This window comes from Nannobrachium achirus (assembly GCF_963921795.1).
Source record: "Nannobrachium achirus genome assembly, chromosome: 6".
NCBI classification, from domain to species: domain Eukaryota; kingdom Metazoa; phylum Chordata; class Actinopteri; order Myctophiformes; family Myctophidae; genus Nannobrachium; species Nannobrachium achirus.
The window spans coordinates 62,561,088-62,577,593 of record NC_137815.1 but is presented as its reverse complement, the minus strand read 5'-3'; the positions used below and the strand labels follow the sequence as shown (position 1 = coordinate 62,577,593).

Here is a 16,506-nt window from a genome sequence, read left to right as displayed (position 1 = left end):
TGGTCGGAGGTGGTGTATTTTCCATCCTATTTCCAGCACAAATCCAAGACCAAAATACAATGATGAATTCGACCCCCAACTTGAGAATCCTCCTAAATGCCGGTAAGAACAAAATATGATCGTAGTTTTGGTCTTAAGTGCTTGATGAATCGGGCCCACTGTGTTTGATGTTTACCGGCCATCTAGTCTGAAAGCTGAAACTAGATCGAAGCGTGGACGTGGGGTGAGACGCAGGGTGACAGGCTTGGGAAAAATTCCTTCAAAATGGCAAAACTTTATGAGAAAATGACAACAAAGCTGAGCTATTCAACTTTCTGGCTGATAAGATAGCATGTGTGGCCTCACCAAATGTGGTCATTGTGACCAAGGAAGAAGATGCTCTCAGCAACATCACTATCAATGTGGCTGGGGTGGCTTCCTGTTCATGACCTGTGTTGCACTCTTGCAGAAAAGAGCAAAGGGATGCTCTTCTTCCATGCCTTCACTGGCTGCGATGTTGTTTCAGCATTCCGCGGAAAGGGGAAGAAGTCTGTGTGGCAAACCTGGAATGTTTGTGATGAGGTCTTCAGCAAACTCAGCCATTACCCACCTGTAGTGGATGATGAAGACCTGAAAACCTTGGAGAAGTTTGTGGTCATGATGTACGACCGATCCAGCACAGCTGAAGGTGTCAATGATGCGAGGTTGGACTTGTTTGCTCGGAAGCAGAGGCCATACGAAGCCATTCCTCCAACGCAAGCAGCACTGAAGCAACATGTGAAGCGCGCTTCCTATCAAGCGGCCTGCATCTGGAGTCAGTCAACAGTATGTCAACCAGAAATGCAGACTCCTGACAACTGGGGCTGGACCAAGAAAGGAGATCTGTGGCAGATTGATTGGACTGAGCTCCCACCCATTGCAGAGAGTTGCCAGCAGCTGACCAAGTGTGGATGCAAGTTGGAACGCTGCAGTCGATGCAAATGCTACCGCTTTGGTCTGACCTGCACGGCACTGTGCAGCTGCAGGTGCGAGGTTTAGAAGCGTTGTAGTCTAGGCCTACTATACTATTGTACTATACTGCCTAGGCCCTAGATAGAAAAAAACTTTAATAAAAAAGAAAAAGAAAAAAAGAAAAGACAAAAAAAAAAACTACCTCCTAGCTCGATGGGATCATCACCTTATCGTGGTGAGGCAGTTTGCGTGTCTCCATGACCCCCAGAGCTATGTCGGCAGGAGTCTTGTACTCCTGGCAGGGTTACCCAAGTCGAAAAGGTCGAAGAATAGAGACTAGACAAAGAGTGATCCCACGGCGCTATTATATCTGCATTTTAGCCGCGTCAGCCGCTGTGCATTGAAATCCTACATTACTACATTACCACCCCCCCCCCCCACACACACACACACACACACACACACACACACACACACATACACATACACACTATAAACCTCTAACAATACTATACACTACCACCCATTTTACCCGAGTCAGACATAACACAAACCTCTAATTTAGCAGAATATTAAGATTCGTGGACTGATATATGGTACAAGGAAGTCCATGGGTCCAAATTTGGATTCTACATAGTGATAAATGTATGATTTGACACCAAAATCATTCAAATAGGACAAGTCTATGGGATTTTATTGCGGAATGCAAGATTACTGTATATTCAAAGGCGGCCATCATGAAAATTGGCCGCCATCTTGATTTTTTTTTTTGGCCAGATGGTTTTCTGAAAAGAGCAATGCCTAAGGAGTATGTGTGCCAATTTTGGTGCTTGTATCCGCAAGTGAACGATTCACCTGTAATATGCACTTTATCTGCCTCGCTATTAAGGATTTCTGTCAGTGTCTTGCATGTAATGGTGTTTGTGTACATGTTGGGGGTGGGGGCAGGAGTTTGTGGGTGGTGTATTGTGAGGTTGTGTTCTCCTTCTGCCTCTTGTATGTACTGACCTAGAAAGATGAGGGAGTTGAGGCTCTATACCATAAGGTAACACTAGCTGGTGTAACACCAGGTAACCCAAAACCCCATCCTGTCCTCACCCTGTGGAGGCTGACCAGGTCACTGGTAGTGTCTCGAGACAGACTGTTGGAGGACAATTTTCAAATTGCTCCGCCATAGTCTGTGTAATGGCAGCACTGAAAATGCGAAGAAATGGATTTCGACCTTCCCCCACGGCTGTTTAATCTTTGCAGTCGTGTAAATTTGGCCACCTATCAATCAAATGAGCAGAAATGGAAATTCTGAAATATATGAATACATTTTCATAGCTGAAATGATGATGAACAGATACCCTCAGTTTTTGGCTTTCAGGCGACGTACGTAGTAGCATTAAAAGGCAACTGGGGGAACAAGAGCAAGGAGGAAGGGGCTTTTTAGGACTTTTGCAGGGACAAATTGCTGCTTTCAAGGGTGTGTGTGTGTGTGTGTGTGTGTGTGTGCGTGTGTGCGTGTGCGCGCGAACACCTCTTCTCACATGTGTGCTTGGTCGTCTGAATGCACATGCATAAAACACCTGTGTGGACTGGAAGGGTGACCTTTCCCTGTAGGAACTGATGGAGCAGATGTCCTCCAGCCAACCTACATGTGACATGACCCATCAGAAAGTAGAGCGATGGCAGGAGGTGGCAACACCTCTGTCAGCCCCATATTAAGTCAATCAATCACCCACATTCTTCCAAAAATATAAATCTGGCATGGACACCCAGATTCTTTATATTTTTAGGGAAACTGTGGCAGAGAATGACATCTCCTTTCTATGGGAATTTGTCTCTTTACCTCCCTTTGTGGTCTCCTGAGGTGAATTTTCAGGACAGTTTTGAAAGAAACCAGTGATTTTACATCTTTGAATGGATGGTGCATTCCACAACATACCAACTAATAAGCTACATAAACAACAGTGTTGTTTGTGCAGTATTTTTACTTTATGGATGATGCTAAGCTTAAACTGTTGTATTTCTCTCTCTCTGTTGACAGAGCAGTCTACATTTGACCAGACAGGACGATGGATGAGCTGCAGGATGTACAGCTAACCGAAATCAAGCCCCTGCTGACCAACAAGGTGAGGGTTCGGGGACTGTGGCCTCCTGCTGAGCTGACAGGAATGCAAACACGTGTGTAGCTGCACACAGTAATTAGCAGTTGTCTTTGTAGAACACACAATTAAAAAATGAACCTTGCAATGCAAATGCATATTATGCAGGGCATGCACACTCCTCAGCTCCGTTCATCAAAGTGAATAATTCATAATATCTGTATAACTGTCGAAAAGAGAGAAGAGGCGAGTGAAACAACAGAAAGGGAGGAAAAATCAGGAGACTGCACACTAAGGCAAGGGGGGCAAGAGAAGAGTGATCGGGTGGTGGATGGACATGGATAATGAATTAAGGAGGGATCAAAGAAAGGGCTGGCATATTTTGTTTTTATATCTGGGAACATGACAATATCTAGTGAAGGAAAGTCTTAAAAATGAAAGAATGCAGGGGGCACGGTGGCGCAGTGGTTAGCGCTTCGCCTCACAGCTAGAAGGTCCTGGGTTCGATTCCCGCCGGGGGACGCTGTGGGTGCTGGGGGCGTGTTTCTCCCTCCGCGTCATCAGCGCCCACACCCTAGGTGGGGTCGGCGATAGGGCCTTTCTGTGTGGAGTTTGCATGTTCTCCCCGTGTCTCCTAGGGTTGATACCCTCACAAAAACATGCAGTAATCCTGGTCTCAATAATGCCTCCCCCTGGCCAGCCGGGGCGCTTGATGGAGGGGAAAGGAACTGGTTGGAATAACGTGTTCCTTCCACGTGCTACGTCCATCCCGGGGAAATCCCCCCTGTCAGGTGAAAAGAAACAACTTGGACTACTCATGCATTGAAGGAAGCATGAGGTCAGTCCGTTGTCTCCCCAGGCGCGGCAGAGGGAGAGCAGAGCCCAGGATTACATAGGCAATTGGCACTGGGTGAAAAAGGGTTGCAAAATCATGGGATAAAAATTATAAAAAGGAGAGAAAAAAAAATGAAAGAATGCAGGATGGATGGATGGGCTGACAGACTAAGCCTAAGAAAAGAAAAACTAATCAATCAATCATTCCCTTCCAATAGTACATTAAACTTCTCTTCACCTGTCCTCTCTTCCATGGTCAATTTCTGCAGCTCAGTTCTCTCAACCTCCCGATCAGTTGTCACAGATGGCAAGTTCACAGAGCTCTGGGGGGGACTGCATCACTGTTGAGTGGTGGGCCAAAGGGGGACACAATGAACAGATTGCATTTCACCAGGTTGATTGACTGGTCCCGTCAAAGACTCCTGAGTGGTGATCAGGACAAAGTGCCATAAAAGCCATCTGAGTGAATGATGCCAGAGCTGACCTCTCACTCCACCTAGTGGCCAGCTCATTAAAAAGACATCACAAGCAGAGACATGAGGACAGAGGGGGACAAGGACAGCTGAAACAATAAGAGGGGCAGAGCAGGGTCTGCCAGAATGGAAATTGAGTTCCTCCATGATCCAAGAAATAATTGAAAAGTTGAAAATAAAAGATGTTTGGTACCTAGCACCTTATGCTGCGTTTCATCATGCCTTATGGCCTTGCATAGCCTCGCACGGCCCAGCACCCAAAATATCTCTTGTTTTCATCGCACAATGGTACCCCCTCTCAAATCTACAGGTATGTGTAGTAGACTAAGGTCATTGACACTCCTTTGTGTTTGTAATGTAAGCACATAGGTGGAGTGGAGATCATTGCTTCTTGTCTAACAATGTATTGTAGACAAGTCGACAATAGTTCTGTACGCCACTACAAATCACCTGTGCAGGAGTACCCCAGCTATAAGAACCAAATGGAACCTTAACAGGTCTGTAAACAAAAATGAAAATTCGGCCCAAACTCAGGAAACTTGGGCGTGGCGGCGTCAAACAACGGGAGTAACTCTGGAAACTCATGATAGAGCAGTCAATGAGTTAAATATAATATACAAATGAAAATTTTTACATGTTCTGAAGTCCTGGTGGAGAGCAAATACAGTCCTCACTTTAACCCATTTAGGCCTAGAATTATTGAATGCTTTAACTATTGAAAAATAGCAGATATACAAGCTCGCAGCGTGGCTCCGAGTGCCGCGCCGCGAGCTTGTAGATCTGCTATTTTTTTTTTATCGTGAAAATTTGAATTTTGACCCGATTCTATAAGTGTCTTTTGAATCCCTCTAAGGTTTAAAAAAAAAAAAAACTATGTTTCTATGTCAGCAATCTGGCCAGCCATTGTCCTTTTCACTTAACTGGAGCTCAGTTAGTCTGTTCTTGAGAGACTACTATGTCAGTGGTTCTCAAACCTTTTAATGTGAAGGACCCCCAAAATGATATGTATTTGGCCACGGACCCCCATCTCAAAATATCGTATCAGGGACCCCCAGAACAAAATATTTGTGTTACAAATGTTCACTTTAAAAATGAGATATTCAAATATTTGCAAAAATGTTCATGATTTCTTCAAAAAATAGCAGATCTACAAGCTCGCCGCACTGCGAGCTTGTATATCTGCTATTTTTCAATAGTTAAAGCAGTCAATAATTCTAGGCCTAAATGAATCTACCGAAACATCTTGACCATGGCCAATCTGTAACAAGCAGCGTTACACATTTTGTTTGGCCCTGTTTGAACACACAAAATCCACTATGTTCTAATTGTAATAAGATGGACTCCTGAAATGTATTTCAGTATTACATGTATCATCAGCCATTTCAACTCAACAGTCCATGGAGGTCACTATATAAAAATATATATGAGCCAGGGAGGGGGAATGGGGGGGGGATGCAGCTGCTTTCAGTTTATTGCCTTTTTGTCAGGTGGGGGGTAGTATTTGTGTTTATATTATATTTTATTTAGACAGACGTGTAACGCTGTGCGCCAGCCGGAATCAAACTAGGAGTGTTGCAACTTTGCCATAGTTGAGACATAAACTTCTGGAACCCAATGTACCCTGAATAACCTCAACAGAACACCCAGTTGGACAGAGTTTAATGCACCTCAGAGGAAGGTGATGGATTGAGAAAGAAACAGTCAAAGCTAAAAAAAAAAAAAAACACTATTGCCTACGAGATATCTTTTAACCGTTGGCGTTATTGATTCTCATCAGTTCAGAAGAATTTTAGAACCAAATCAACTTGATGACCAACCAAGATGGCGAGCCCCACACACTCACAAGAACGCACGCACACGCACGCGCGCGCACACACACACAGAACATGCAGCCAGCTAGTTTGTGAAGACACTATAATGTGACATTTCTTGATTCCCGTTTTCTTCTCTCTTGCAGAATTCACGGAACTTCCAAGACTTTGATTGCCAGGTGAGTGTTGGTTATCAGTAGCTGTATGTTGTTTGAGGGGTGGTGCAATGGTACATGACCCCATTCTGAACCGGGCTAGTTTCTTGTCCTAGATGTGTGTGTGTTAGCCTGGAAACCATACCAATCTGCCATTGCAAAAAGAATAAAAGATTGCCCTCAGCAGATTTCAATCCCTCCAAAGTTGTGTCCCCTAATCGGTGCCCAGTATGCAAATATGGGTCTGCTTTATCACTAGAGGCATTTTTTTAAATCCGCCCCTTAGAAATGCAGGTTCCATACAGAGACTCTGGACTTATATCTATGCAGTGATATTAGTCAGACTATGTGTATGAGAGTGTTCAGGTGTGTGCAATTCCACTGGGAATTTGGGCTAAAGTCAATATATTATGAGTTTTGTTGAGGTAATGGAAGTATTTGGAGCACATAAAGCATAATGTGTGTTTGTTTGTTTGCTTTTAGTTTTTTATTCTGCTGGATCACCCCTGGTAATTCCCCAAGCCTGCTATTATTCATTTGTTCCACCAGGCCTGGACTAAAGCCTGTTGATTAGGGAGAGTATAGGGGTGACGGGGCGCACGCATGTGTGTTTCACAAGCAGACAGACTGACAGACAGACACAACCGTTTTAGTTTTTTGGAGCTGTGTGGAACACAAGCTACCCTATACGTGGCCGTGTGTGTAGGTATGTGGGTGGGTATGTGGGTGGGTGGGTGGGTCTGTATGTAGCCTGTATGTAGTAACCCTGGGTGACCAGAGAGGTGCTGTTGAGTCTAGCCTGCCCTGAGCATCAACTGCAATACACACACACACACACACACACACACACACACACACACACACACACACACACACACACACACACAGCTCCACTTCGAACAGAGGTTCGATTTTTTCAACTTTAAGGAAGAAATTGAGACTGGAGGCTGCTCTGCACTGTGATGGCTGAGGTTGAGGCCTAACTGCAATAACAAACAACCATCAGGTTGTGTTTTGTTTACTCCTTGTTCTCGGTGGCCTCAAAGCTCAGTCAGATCGCAGTCATGCCTCATTAAGCATTGCTGCTGATCAACACCCAATTAAAGCCCTTCTTCTTGCACTGGTCTGCCGGCCCTGTGGCTGTAATTCAAGAAGCAGGATTAGCTCTATAAACTGGGATATGCTTAAAGGAGTAGTTCACCCCCAAAATGACTTTTTTTCCTATTGATTACTCACACCATGGAGACATGAATTCAATAATATATTTTTTGTATTTGTCGCATTCGTAAGACAAAAATGTGTAAATAGTAAATTTACAGGAACCCCACTACCTCTACTGAACAACCCAAAACACTATGTAGAACATAACATCTTGTCTGGGGCACATCTAGATTATCAATATTGTACAGTATGTGCTGAGTGGTCACTGGTCACCATAGAAGATTCACATTTTTGCAACTCATAGCTTTCACACGCCTAAACCTGTGTGTGTGGGTGTGGGGGTGTGGGTGTGTGTGGGTGGGTGGCCAAGGCGGTTTTATTCATATAGCACATTTCATATATACTATATAGTGTATATGTAATCGAAGTAAGACTGATATTAGATTAATTTCAGGAAGTGTATCCAGATGGTCATCTGACAGTTTTGTTTCTGTTATTCTCTAGTTCCTTCTATGCAGAGCTGCATGTTGCTGTGACAATTGGATATGAGGACTCTTTTTGCTGTGGGTCACGGACAGTAGCAGATCTTTACACACTGTACTACTTTCCTAACTAACAAGTGAAAAGAATAGCATAATGTACTCCGCTAAACATGGAACCACATATTGTACAAGGTACATTACTGACGGGCACATGTAACAGAAAATGGGATTTAGCCAATTCTTGTGTACAACCTTCACTCTTTTCCATGGTGAGATATGTTTTAAGGGGAAATAATGTTTGGCAATGGATGTCAGCAATCGATATCCTTTTCTGGAAAGGATCTGCCCCACATCCAGAACGGGAATGTTGAGCCAAATTCCACACTAGCGCCAATGTCGCTCAACAATGGGAAGGACGGCAATGTGAGGGATAATTAGATTTTCTCTCAGCGATGAGCTTCCATTTATTACATTCTAAGTCAATAGATGTAGCCAACGGCTGCTTTTCATCAGTCACTTGCCTCAGAGGGGTTAAACCCCATCCACCCCCACCCCCCTTACTTTCTGCAGTCACGCCGGCTCTCAGCATCCCATTTGGGCTATAAATAGCTACTGCAGGTATGAGCGGAGAGGAAGAGCACCCAGTGCAGAGCAGCAGGCTTTGTGCATGTGTTTCATGCCATATGTGCTCCTGTCTGCACTGCCCCCTCTTATTTTGTTACTGAAATAGGCATGGGCATATTCTTTCATTGTGTAATCACTACACACACTGCCCATGGTGTACACACTACCTAGTATCTACTGTGTATGTACAGTATGTAAATGCGCTCGAAGGTTGCAGTTTACCATGAGAAGTGTCACAGCTTGTCCGCGCGTAGACGTACGTGTCGTGTACACATTTTTACGGTCTATGGGTTTGCCGCTCTGACATCATGCTCTGATGTCACTGTGATGTTGAGGGAATGAGGCCGTTTATGAGGGAACCTCAGGTCACGCCTGACACTGTGGTTCCCTTGACACATCACTGTGATATCACATGCAGGTGACATCACCTATGTCCATATATGGGTATTCCCCAGAATCCCTTTTATGCCCATATATGAGGAACCCTGATGTCATCGATATATATCACTGGCCAGATGGCCAAGACATGGCCCATATCTGCGTGGCTGGTTCAGATAGGGATCTCCATGTATGGGCATAAAAGATATTATATGTTGTGACATCATGGGAACCACTCTAACAGAATCCCTTTTATGCCCATATATGGAGATCCCTGATGTCATCAATATTAAGCCCATATCTAACAGGACTTCATATGGGAATGCCCATATATGGAGGAACAGTTCATTGACAAAATTGTGTACACATCTCAAGCCTATTCAGGCCAGGTGCTGGACATCAAGGTATCTGGTAATGGAAGGAGAGGAATGCCCGCACACTGTTTTATGCTCCAAAAACTTACTTTTATTATAGGCAACTATAATAGGGAATGTGATGACTGGCGACAACAGTCTATAATAAAAGTACGCGGGCGTGTGCGGGCGTTCCTCTCCTTCCATACTGTATATGGAGGAAGACAGCCCATATCTGCGTGGCTGGTTCAGACAGGGATCTCCATGTATGGGCATAAAAGGGTCAAGGGATGTACTATACTAGAAGGTCGGCCGGCTGCGCCGGCCTCCCCTCTAGGTCGTCGCGTTGCGTCTATAGGAGTAAATATTCGTCGAAAACAAATCCCTGAGGTACAGGGTGGCCACGATCTGATGGTTTTTTTGAGAAAATAAATTTTTTTGAGAAAAAAAAAGTTTTTTGAGAAAAAAAAAGTTTTTTGAGAGTTTTTTGAGAGAAAAAAAATTGAGAAAAAAAAATTGAGAAAAAAAAATTTGAGAAAAAAAAATTGAGAAAAAATTTTTTAGAGAAAAAAAATTTGAGAAAAAAAGTTTTTTTGAGAAAAATAATTTTTTTTGAGAAAAAAAAATTTTTTTGAGAAAAAAAAATGAGAAAAAAAGGTTTTTGACAAAAAAAAGTTTTTGAGAAAAAAAAATTGAGAAAAAAATTTTTTTGAGAAAAAAAAAATTTAGAGAAAAAAAATTTGATAAAAAAATATTTTGAGAAAAAAATATTTTGAGAAAAAAAAAATTGAGAAAAACATTTTTTTTGAGAAAAAACATTTTTTTAGAAAAAAAAATGTTCTCCCAAAAAAATTTTTAGAGAAAAAAAAACTTTTGAGAAAAAAAAATTTTGAGAAAAAAAATGTTTTGAGAAAAAAAAAATTGAGAAAAAAAAATTTGAGAAAAAAAATCTTTTTTGAGAAAAAAAAATTTGAGAAAAAAAAATTGAGAAAAAAAAAAATTGAGAAATTTTTTTTGAGAAAAAACCTTTTTTTAGAAAAAAAAAATTTTAGAGAAAAAAAAAATTGAGAAAAAAAAATGTTTGAGAAAAAAAAAATTGGAAAAAAAAAATTGGATTTTTTTTTTTATAATAATAAATAAAACGTATTGGTGATGCGATGACGTGGTATACGGATGTTACTGCGATTGAGGTGAAAGAGAAAAGTGGAAAGTTGTGAGCTAACTATTAGCTATTTGTGTGTGTGTGTGTGTGTGTGTTCTGGCTACGCCCCCCTCGGTTGAAATTGGATCCGCCGGTCCCATAGCTGGGAATACGAGCCAATGGACGGCGGTCACCATGGCAACGGGGGGCCAATGATAGAGTTATGGGCGGTTTTATTCCCTACACTCTACCGACATCTGCTCTGATTCCCTACACTCTACCGACATCTGCTCTGGCTATGAGTTGAAGTGGAGGCGAAATGGGCGTGGAAGTGGTTCCCTACACTCTACCGACATCTGCTCTGATTCCCTACACTCTACCGACATCTGCTCTGGCTATGAGTTGAAGTGGAGGCGAAATGGGCGTGGAAGTGGGATGCGGCTCTAAGAAAAATGTAATAGTAGATACAGTATATGGATCTCCATATATGGGTAACTGGCCAGATGGCCAAGAATTGGTGCAACCTCACCCTTTAGGGCGAGGCCCATGTCGCCATGTAGCGTCTTACTAGTATATCTCTGCTGTCGGGCCAAAACCTCCTAACTCCAAAATGTTCATTTTCGGGAAAATGAGCTCAAGTGGAGTTAGGAGGTTTTGACCAAAGGGCTTTTTACTACATTTCATTGGTTCAATATTATTTTAACCAACACACAGACGTAAAGGATGTTCAATAGCACATATTTATGAAAAAAGTAGAGGGCCAATCGGGTGGAGTTAGCTGGTATGGCAGAAAGTGGGAAGTTAGGAGGTTTTGTCCTAAGCAGTTTTTACTACTTTCCATTGGTTCAATATTATTTTAACCAACACTCAGATGTAGAATTTTCAATAGCCCTGATTTATGCCAAAAAACCTCAAAAATGGAGTTAAGAGGTTTTGGCCAGACAGTTGTGTGTGTGTGTGTGTGTGTGTGTGTGTGTGTGTGTGTGTGTGTGCGTGTGCGTGTGCGTGCGGAAAGTACAGTGTGTAAGGATTTACTACTGTCTGGGACGAAAGGCGGACGAAGGTTAAAGGTGCCTCATTGCCTACTGGGTGCACCGTGCATGTTTGGCTATGGGGGAGAGAACCCTGACCGACAAAATCTGCTGTCTGTGACCCACAGCAAAGCAAAATGACTGTGTCCTGTTGTGTGTGCGCGTATATTATATACCATATATGTTTGTGTGCGTGCTGTGTGTATATATAAAATGTGTGTTTATGTCACTTAAACATAATATAATTATGTATAGACATGATGTTTATGGCATAGACATGGTGCATACAAACACTCATTCCACATCCAGTCCTAAGTGTTGGAACTTTAAGTAGTCAGTCACCCAGTTGAACATAAAGCTGCTAAAACTAAGACATAGGAACTTGGTGGGATTCAGTCCTGGCCGACACCAGTTGAAAAGTCGCCAAGCACAACCGATGCACAATAATTAGTTTGGAACAGAGCCTGGCCTTGCCCTGCTTTGCTCTACCTATACAGTATCACAGTACATACTGATGTCACACGAGTATGACAAGAGGTCTCGCGTGCACTGTACGTACACTGCAAAAAGTAAAGTGCAAGACTTACAATACACAGTTGTCTCATCTATGCACAGTTCACATATTGTATCACCAGGGCTTCATGTTCCAGTGTTGTTGCTGCAGCCGCTGGCTAAAGTATCCTTGCTGCATTCCCCCTTTCTGTGGTTGTTCCAGAACTACCAGAGCTCCCACTAGAGGAATTCCACAAGCACTGCAGCTGTCATGTCAGTCATGCCCTAATCGGGGTTCCCAGAAGTTTCTCATTTTCGCCACTAAGGGGCGCGGTCATGCCCCTGTACACCTGAAGCGGTGGAAAAGGCGAATAGGGTGTGGTACAATGGTGCAGTCTCAACATCCCCTAAGCATAAGGCGTCCTTCGATCATTTGTTGGGGGGGAGTTAGAGGCAACCATCCACTCACAAGGCTGTATGGTTTATTGTGCACACTCAAGGTTGGGTCACTTTATAGAAAAGGAAATGGCAGACGTTGCACTTTTAAAAATAGAACTGCTTTTAAAAGTAGAACTGCTCAGGGTGGATGTAGATCACTGTGGAGCACAAGAGTACTGGAGCTCAATGATTCCTTTTGATGTTTCATTTTAATCTGTCTTTTATGGGTTCTTAACATATTGCCTCATAATCCGCCCTTTATGCAAAATATGAAGGTTGTAATGGACGTCCTTGTACCATCATTGCACAAAGACAGAAAATAGCCTCGTGCTTCCACATTAGAGCAGTGCTGCTGCCTCTTAAATTAGCAGCACTGTATCATAAAGGCCAGGAGAGGGCACTATAAGGCTGTTCTTTGTTACAGGGGTCTTGTACTATTTTTGCTTGTCAGTGTATGTGTGTGTGGGCATATTTAGGTATAGGATTGTGGCTTTGTATGACACTTCCAGTCTTCATATTATTGAAACTATGCACCAATGTTGTTAAATCCAGTAGTTCACCCCCATAATGACTCTTTTTCTATTGATTACTCATGCCATGGAGACTTGAGTTCAATCATATTTTTAGTTTTTTGTCACATTCCTAAGCCAATAATTGGATTACAATAAATGTAATAAATGCATTTGGGTCCCCATCTGAAATCAATGGGGGTAAATTTACTATAATTACATTTTTGTCTTAGAATGCGACAAATACAAAAAGATATTAGTCTCCATGGCATGAGTAATCAATAGGGAAAAAAAGTCATTTTGGGGGTGAACTACTCCTTAAGGTCTGTGTGTGCGTGCGTGCGTGCGTGCACCAAGGGGTTGAGCAGAGTCTACTGCTGACCTAAGGTCAACCACTCATGTTGAGATCCTCATTCTAGGTACCTGTATGATTGAACCTGGCCCTATTTAAGAGCCAGTTCAACCGTACCTCTCTTCCCTTGTATGCTGTCGTGCAATTTTCTTATGCTGTCCTACTTGGCAGCATTGTGAAGGCATGCCTCTTTGGCTCAGGGAACCAAAGTCATTAAATCATAATGATGTTGTTCCACCAATTGTTATTCCTAAAAACTGGGCAACCTTTGATCAGTGTGACATCATAATAGCAGCGACGTATCATCATTGATCGGCCAATGATAACATTATAATGATTTCAATTGTATTTGTGCCAAATTTATAGAATTGTTACCGACAAAAATATATATTGTTGCATACATAAGAATTTTCTATCTACTCAATCATATGTAGTATAGTACATTCATCAACTTTTCTTTACGTCTATCTTGTCTGTTGATATCTAGTATTTTCTTATTATTGTGCCAAATTATAACAGAATGCTTTACACATAAAGCGGGTCAAGACTATACCCTTTACAGAGACGCAACAATTCCATCATGAGCAAGCACTTGGCAATGGCTGCAAGGAAAAACTCCCCTGGCTCTAGGTGGGTGGCCATCTGCCATGGCCAGTTGGGTTGAGAGTGAGGGGGGGGGGACAAGAATAACTACTATAATAACAGTCCACAGTCATAGTCCATGGAAACCTTCAATCCACAGCCAGATCTCTGATCAGGGCTGTCACGATTATGACATTTTACATGACGATTAATTGCGATTAACAATTTAATTGTGTTTTTGTTGTTGACAATTACATTTCTGTTTGGCTTGTAGACTTTGAAGTTGCACATGGCTGATATGACACATAACCTAAATATACAAAGAAATGAAGGACACATTTGACAACTTTACACTTTAAAAAGAACATTGATAGTGGAAATCTGCTATTTCCACTATTTTTTAAATGTTTGAACATGTATAAACATTTTTCAACACGTAAACGATTATGACGATTATCACAAAATAATTGCGATGATGTCAAATAATAGCGATTAGGTGATTATGTAATAATTGTGACAGCCCTAGCTGTCACGGTAGTTCCAAGCATTGATGGGACATGAATACCTACAGATAGAGAGGGAATACAAGGTGCTCTGTGGAACAGGGTATGTCCCCCAACAGTTTAAGCTTGTAGCAGCTTAACTGGGGGCTAGTCCAAGCAGGGTAAGCCTGAGCCAGCCAACCTGTGGCCGTTTCAATGCTCTGTGAGTTGGACTCCTCTCAGCCCTACTCTGGCCGTTGTAGGCATAAGCCCTTATGTTCCCTTTACTCTGTGGACTCCAGCACAGACTAGTTATGTCTGAGTAGCACCCATGATTTTTGTTCACACACAGGAGCACAGGAGATCATGGCTTCCGCCGTGGCCTGAAGACTCGCCTATTCAGACTTCACCTAGGCCCATAGCACTTACCGTAGCACTCGCCTTCCCCCAATGCAGTGTTGATTTCGTCAACTAAAACTATGACGAAAAATTTGTGTCGAGTCGACTGTGTTTTTTTCACTGACAAAAACGAAATAAAAACTAAGCTGTGATGACTAAAACTAAGACTAAATATATTGACAATTTCGTCAACAAAATAAAAACTAGACTAAAATGTTAGGGAGGGACTAATGGAGGAGAAAGTTATTTTATGTTTGGTTGCTCTCAGGTGTTGCTTGCTGAAAATAGCTGATCTACAAGCTCACAACGCGTCACAGAGCGACGCGTTGTGAGCTTGTAGATCGGCTGTTTTCAGCATGCAACTAAGTGTAAAATCAGTCATTACGATGCCATCAAGGCCTGCCACAATACATTTTAGTTGACTAAATCAACTGTAGATTTAGTCAACTAAGATTAGACTAAAACTAAACATTTTTAGGAGACTAAATTATGACTAAAACTTAATGAGATTGTATTCAAAAGACTATGACTAAAACTAAATCAAAATTTGCTGTCAAAAATAACATTGCCCCAATGACCATACATGAAAGCTAAATAGCTTTTTTTTTTTTTTTATATAAAGCTTTTTTATTGATTAGGTGCTCGGTCTACCTACATTCTTTTTTCTAGATTGATATTTCTATGTATTTGATGTTGATGTATTGATTTATTAGCTTGCTTATTGTAAATCGCTCTGGATTAAGAGCGTCTGCTAAATGCCTAAATTGTAAATTGTAAGATGCTCGTTCATCACTTCATCTCCATGGTGAAACGAGGTCCGGGCTGGCTGCTACAGGTGGCGTGGGGCTTTGTTCCACCGATTCTTATCACAAATTTCAATTGGCAACCTTTTCGCATACTGTGAGGAACTTAACAACATCATTGTCGTCTCGGCTCACAATTTCCTAACAATTCTGGGTGACCCAAGTACCACGACACCACTTACCACAATGACACATTTCGGTTAGTGGTGCACTCCTTATGGATATGGAGAAAACACCCTGTTCTGGAAAAGAATGGGCAAGAAATGGACTTTCTTCTAGGACCAAGATACCAGTCTGCTATGTCAGCTGGACTACAGAGACTATCCTGAACGCTGAATTGCTGGTTTTACAATGGGCCCAAGGCTCCCAAACCAAGCCTTAGGACCAAATGTGACTTAAGGCATTCTGAACATTTCCTGCAGGCATTGACACTTGCCCACATGCACCCGGCAGGTAAATAAAACTCTCGGGCAGGTGAAATTTGCTTTCAGGTTGCCCGACCAGGCAAGTGCTCATTTAAGAGGGAACGCAACAACTGTCTATAAACACAACACCAGATATCTGTCTAAACATCTGAACGTGGACATGGCTGTCTTCTGGTTTGATCAGTAATGATCAGTAATTCCATTTTTACCAATCATTTTATAATGGATGAGTTCGGGCAAGTGGACATGACCTTTGGGCAAGTTGAACATGCCCTGTACTTGCCCGACGGTCAAGTGACAATGAGACCTTTGTGTCAACTCCTGTCCTGAGTCTGACCTTCAAGCAAGATACACAGTGGAGAAGTTGAGGAAATGTTTTGATTTGCTGGATGTGGAAGGTATGCACTTTGTCACTAAGAATGTGGAGGCAACTAGAATATGTGTACCTGTGAGGTCCAAGCACCTATTACGTGGGAAAAGTAGGATGGAGGATGCACACAGAGTTTTAAGTCATGAGCAGACCATGGAGAATCGTGTGCCATTGAATGAGACTAAAGCCGG

At 42.4% G+C, this 16,506-nt stretch overlaps 1 protein-coding gene across 1 annotated transcript in view; it reads left to right on the top strand.

Annotated features, from left to right (window-relative positions):
* The window catches only part of ndrg3a (ndrg family member 3a), a 70,388-nt gene that overhangs the window by 36,224 nt on the left and 17,658 nt on the right, over positions 1 to 16,506 (top strand). Inside the window, exons 2-3 of the mRNA XM_080727436.1 lie at positions 2,963 to 3,047; positions 6,285 to 6,317. Coding sequence (XP_080583562.1) covers positions 2,991 to 3,047; positions 6,285 to 6,317 — 90 coding nt within the window. The 5' untranslated portion in view covers positions 2,963 to 2,990. The remainder of the gene's footprint in view (positions 1 to 2,962; positions 3,048 to 6,284; positions 6,318 to 16,506) is intronic.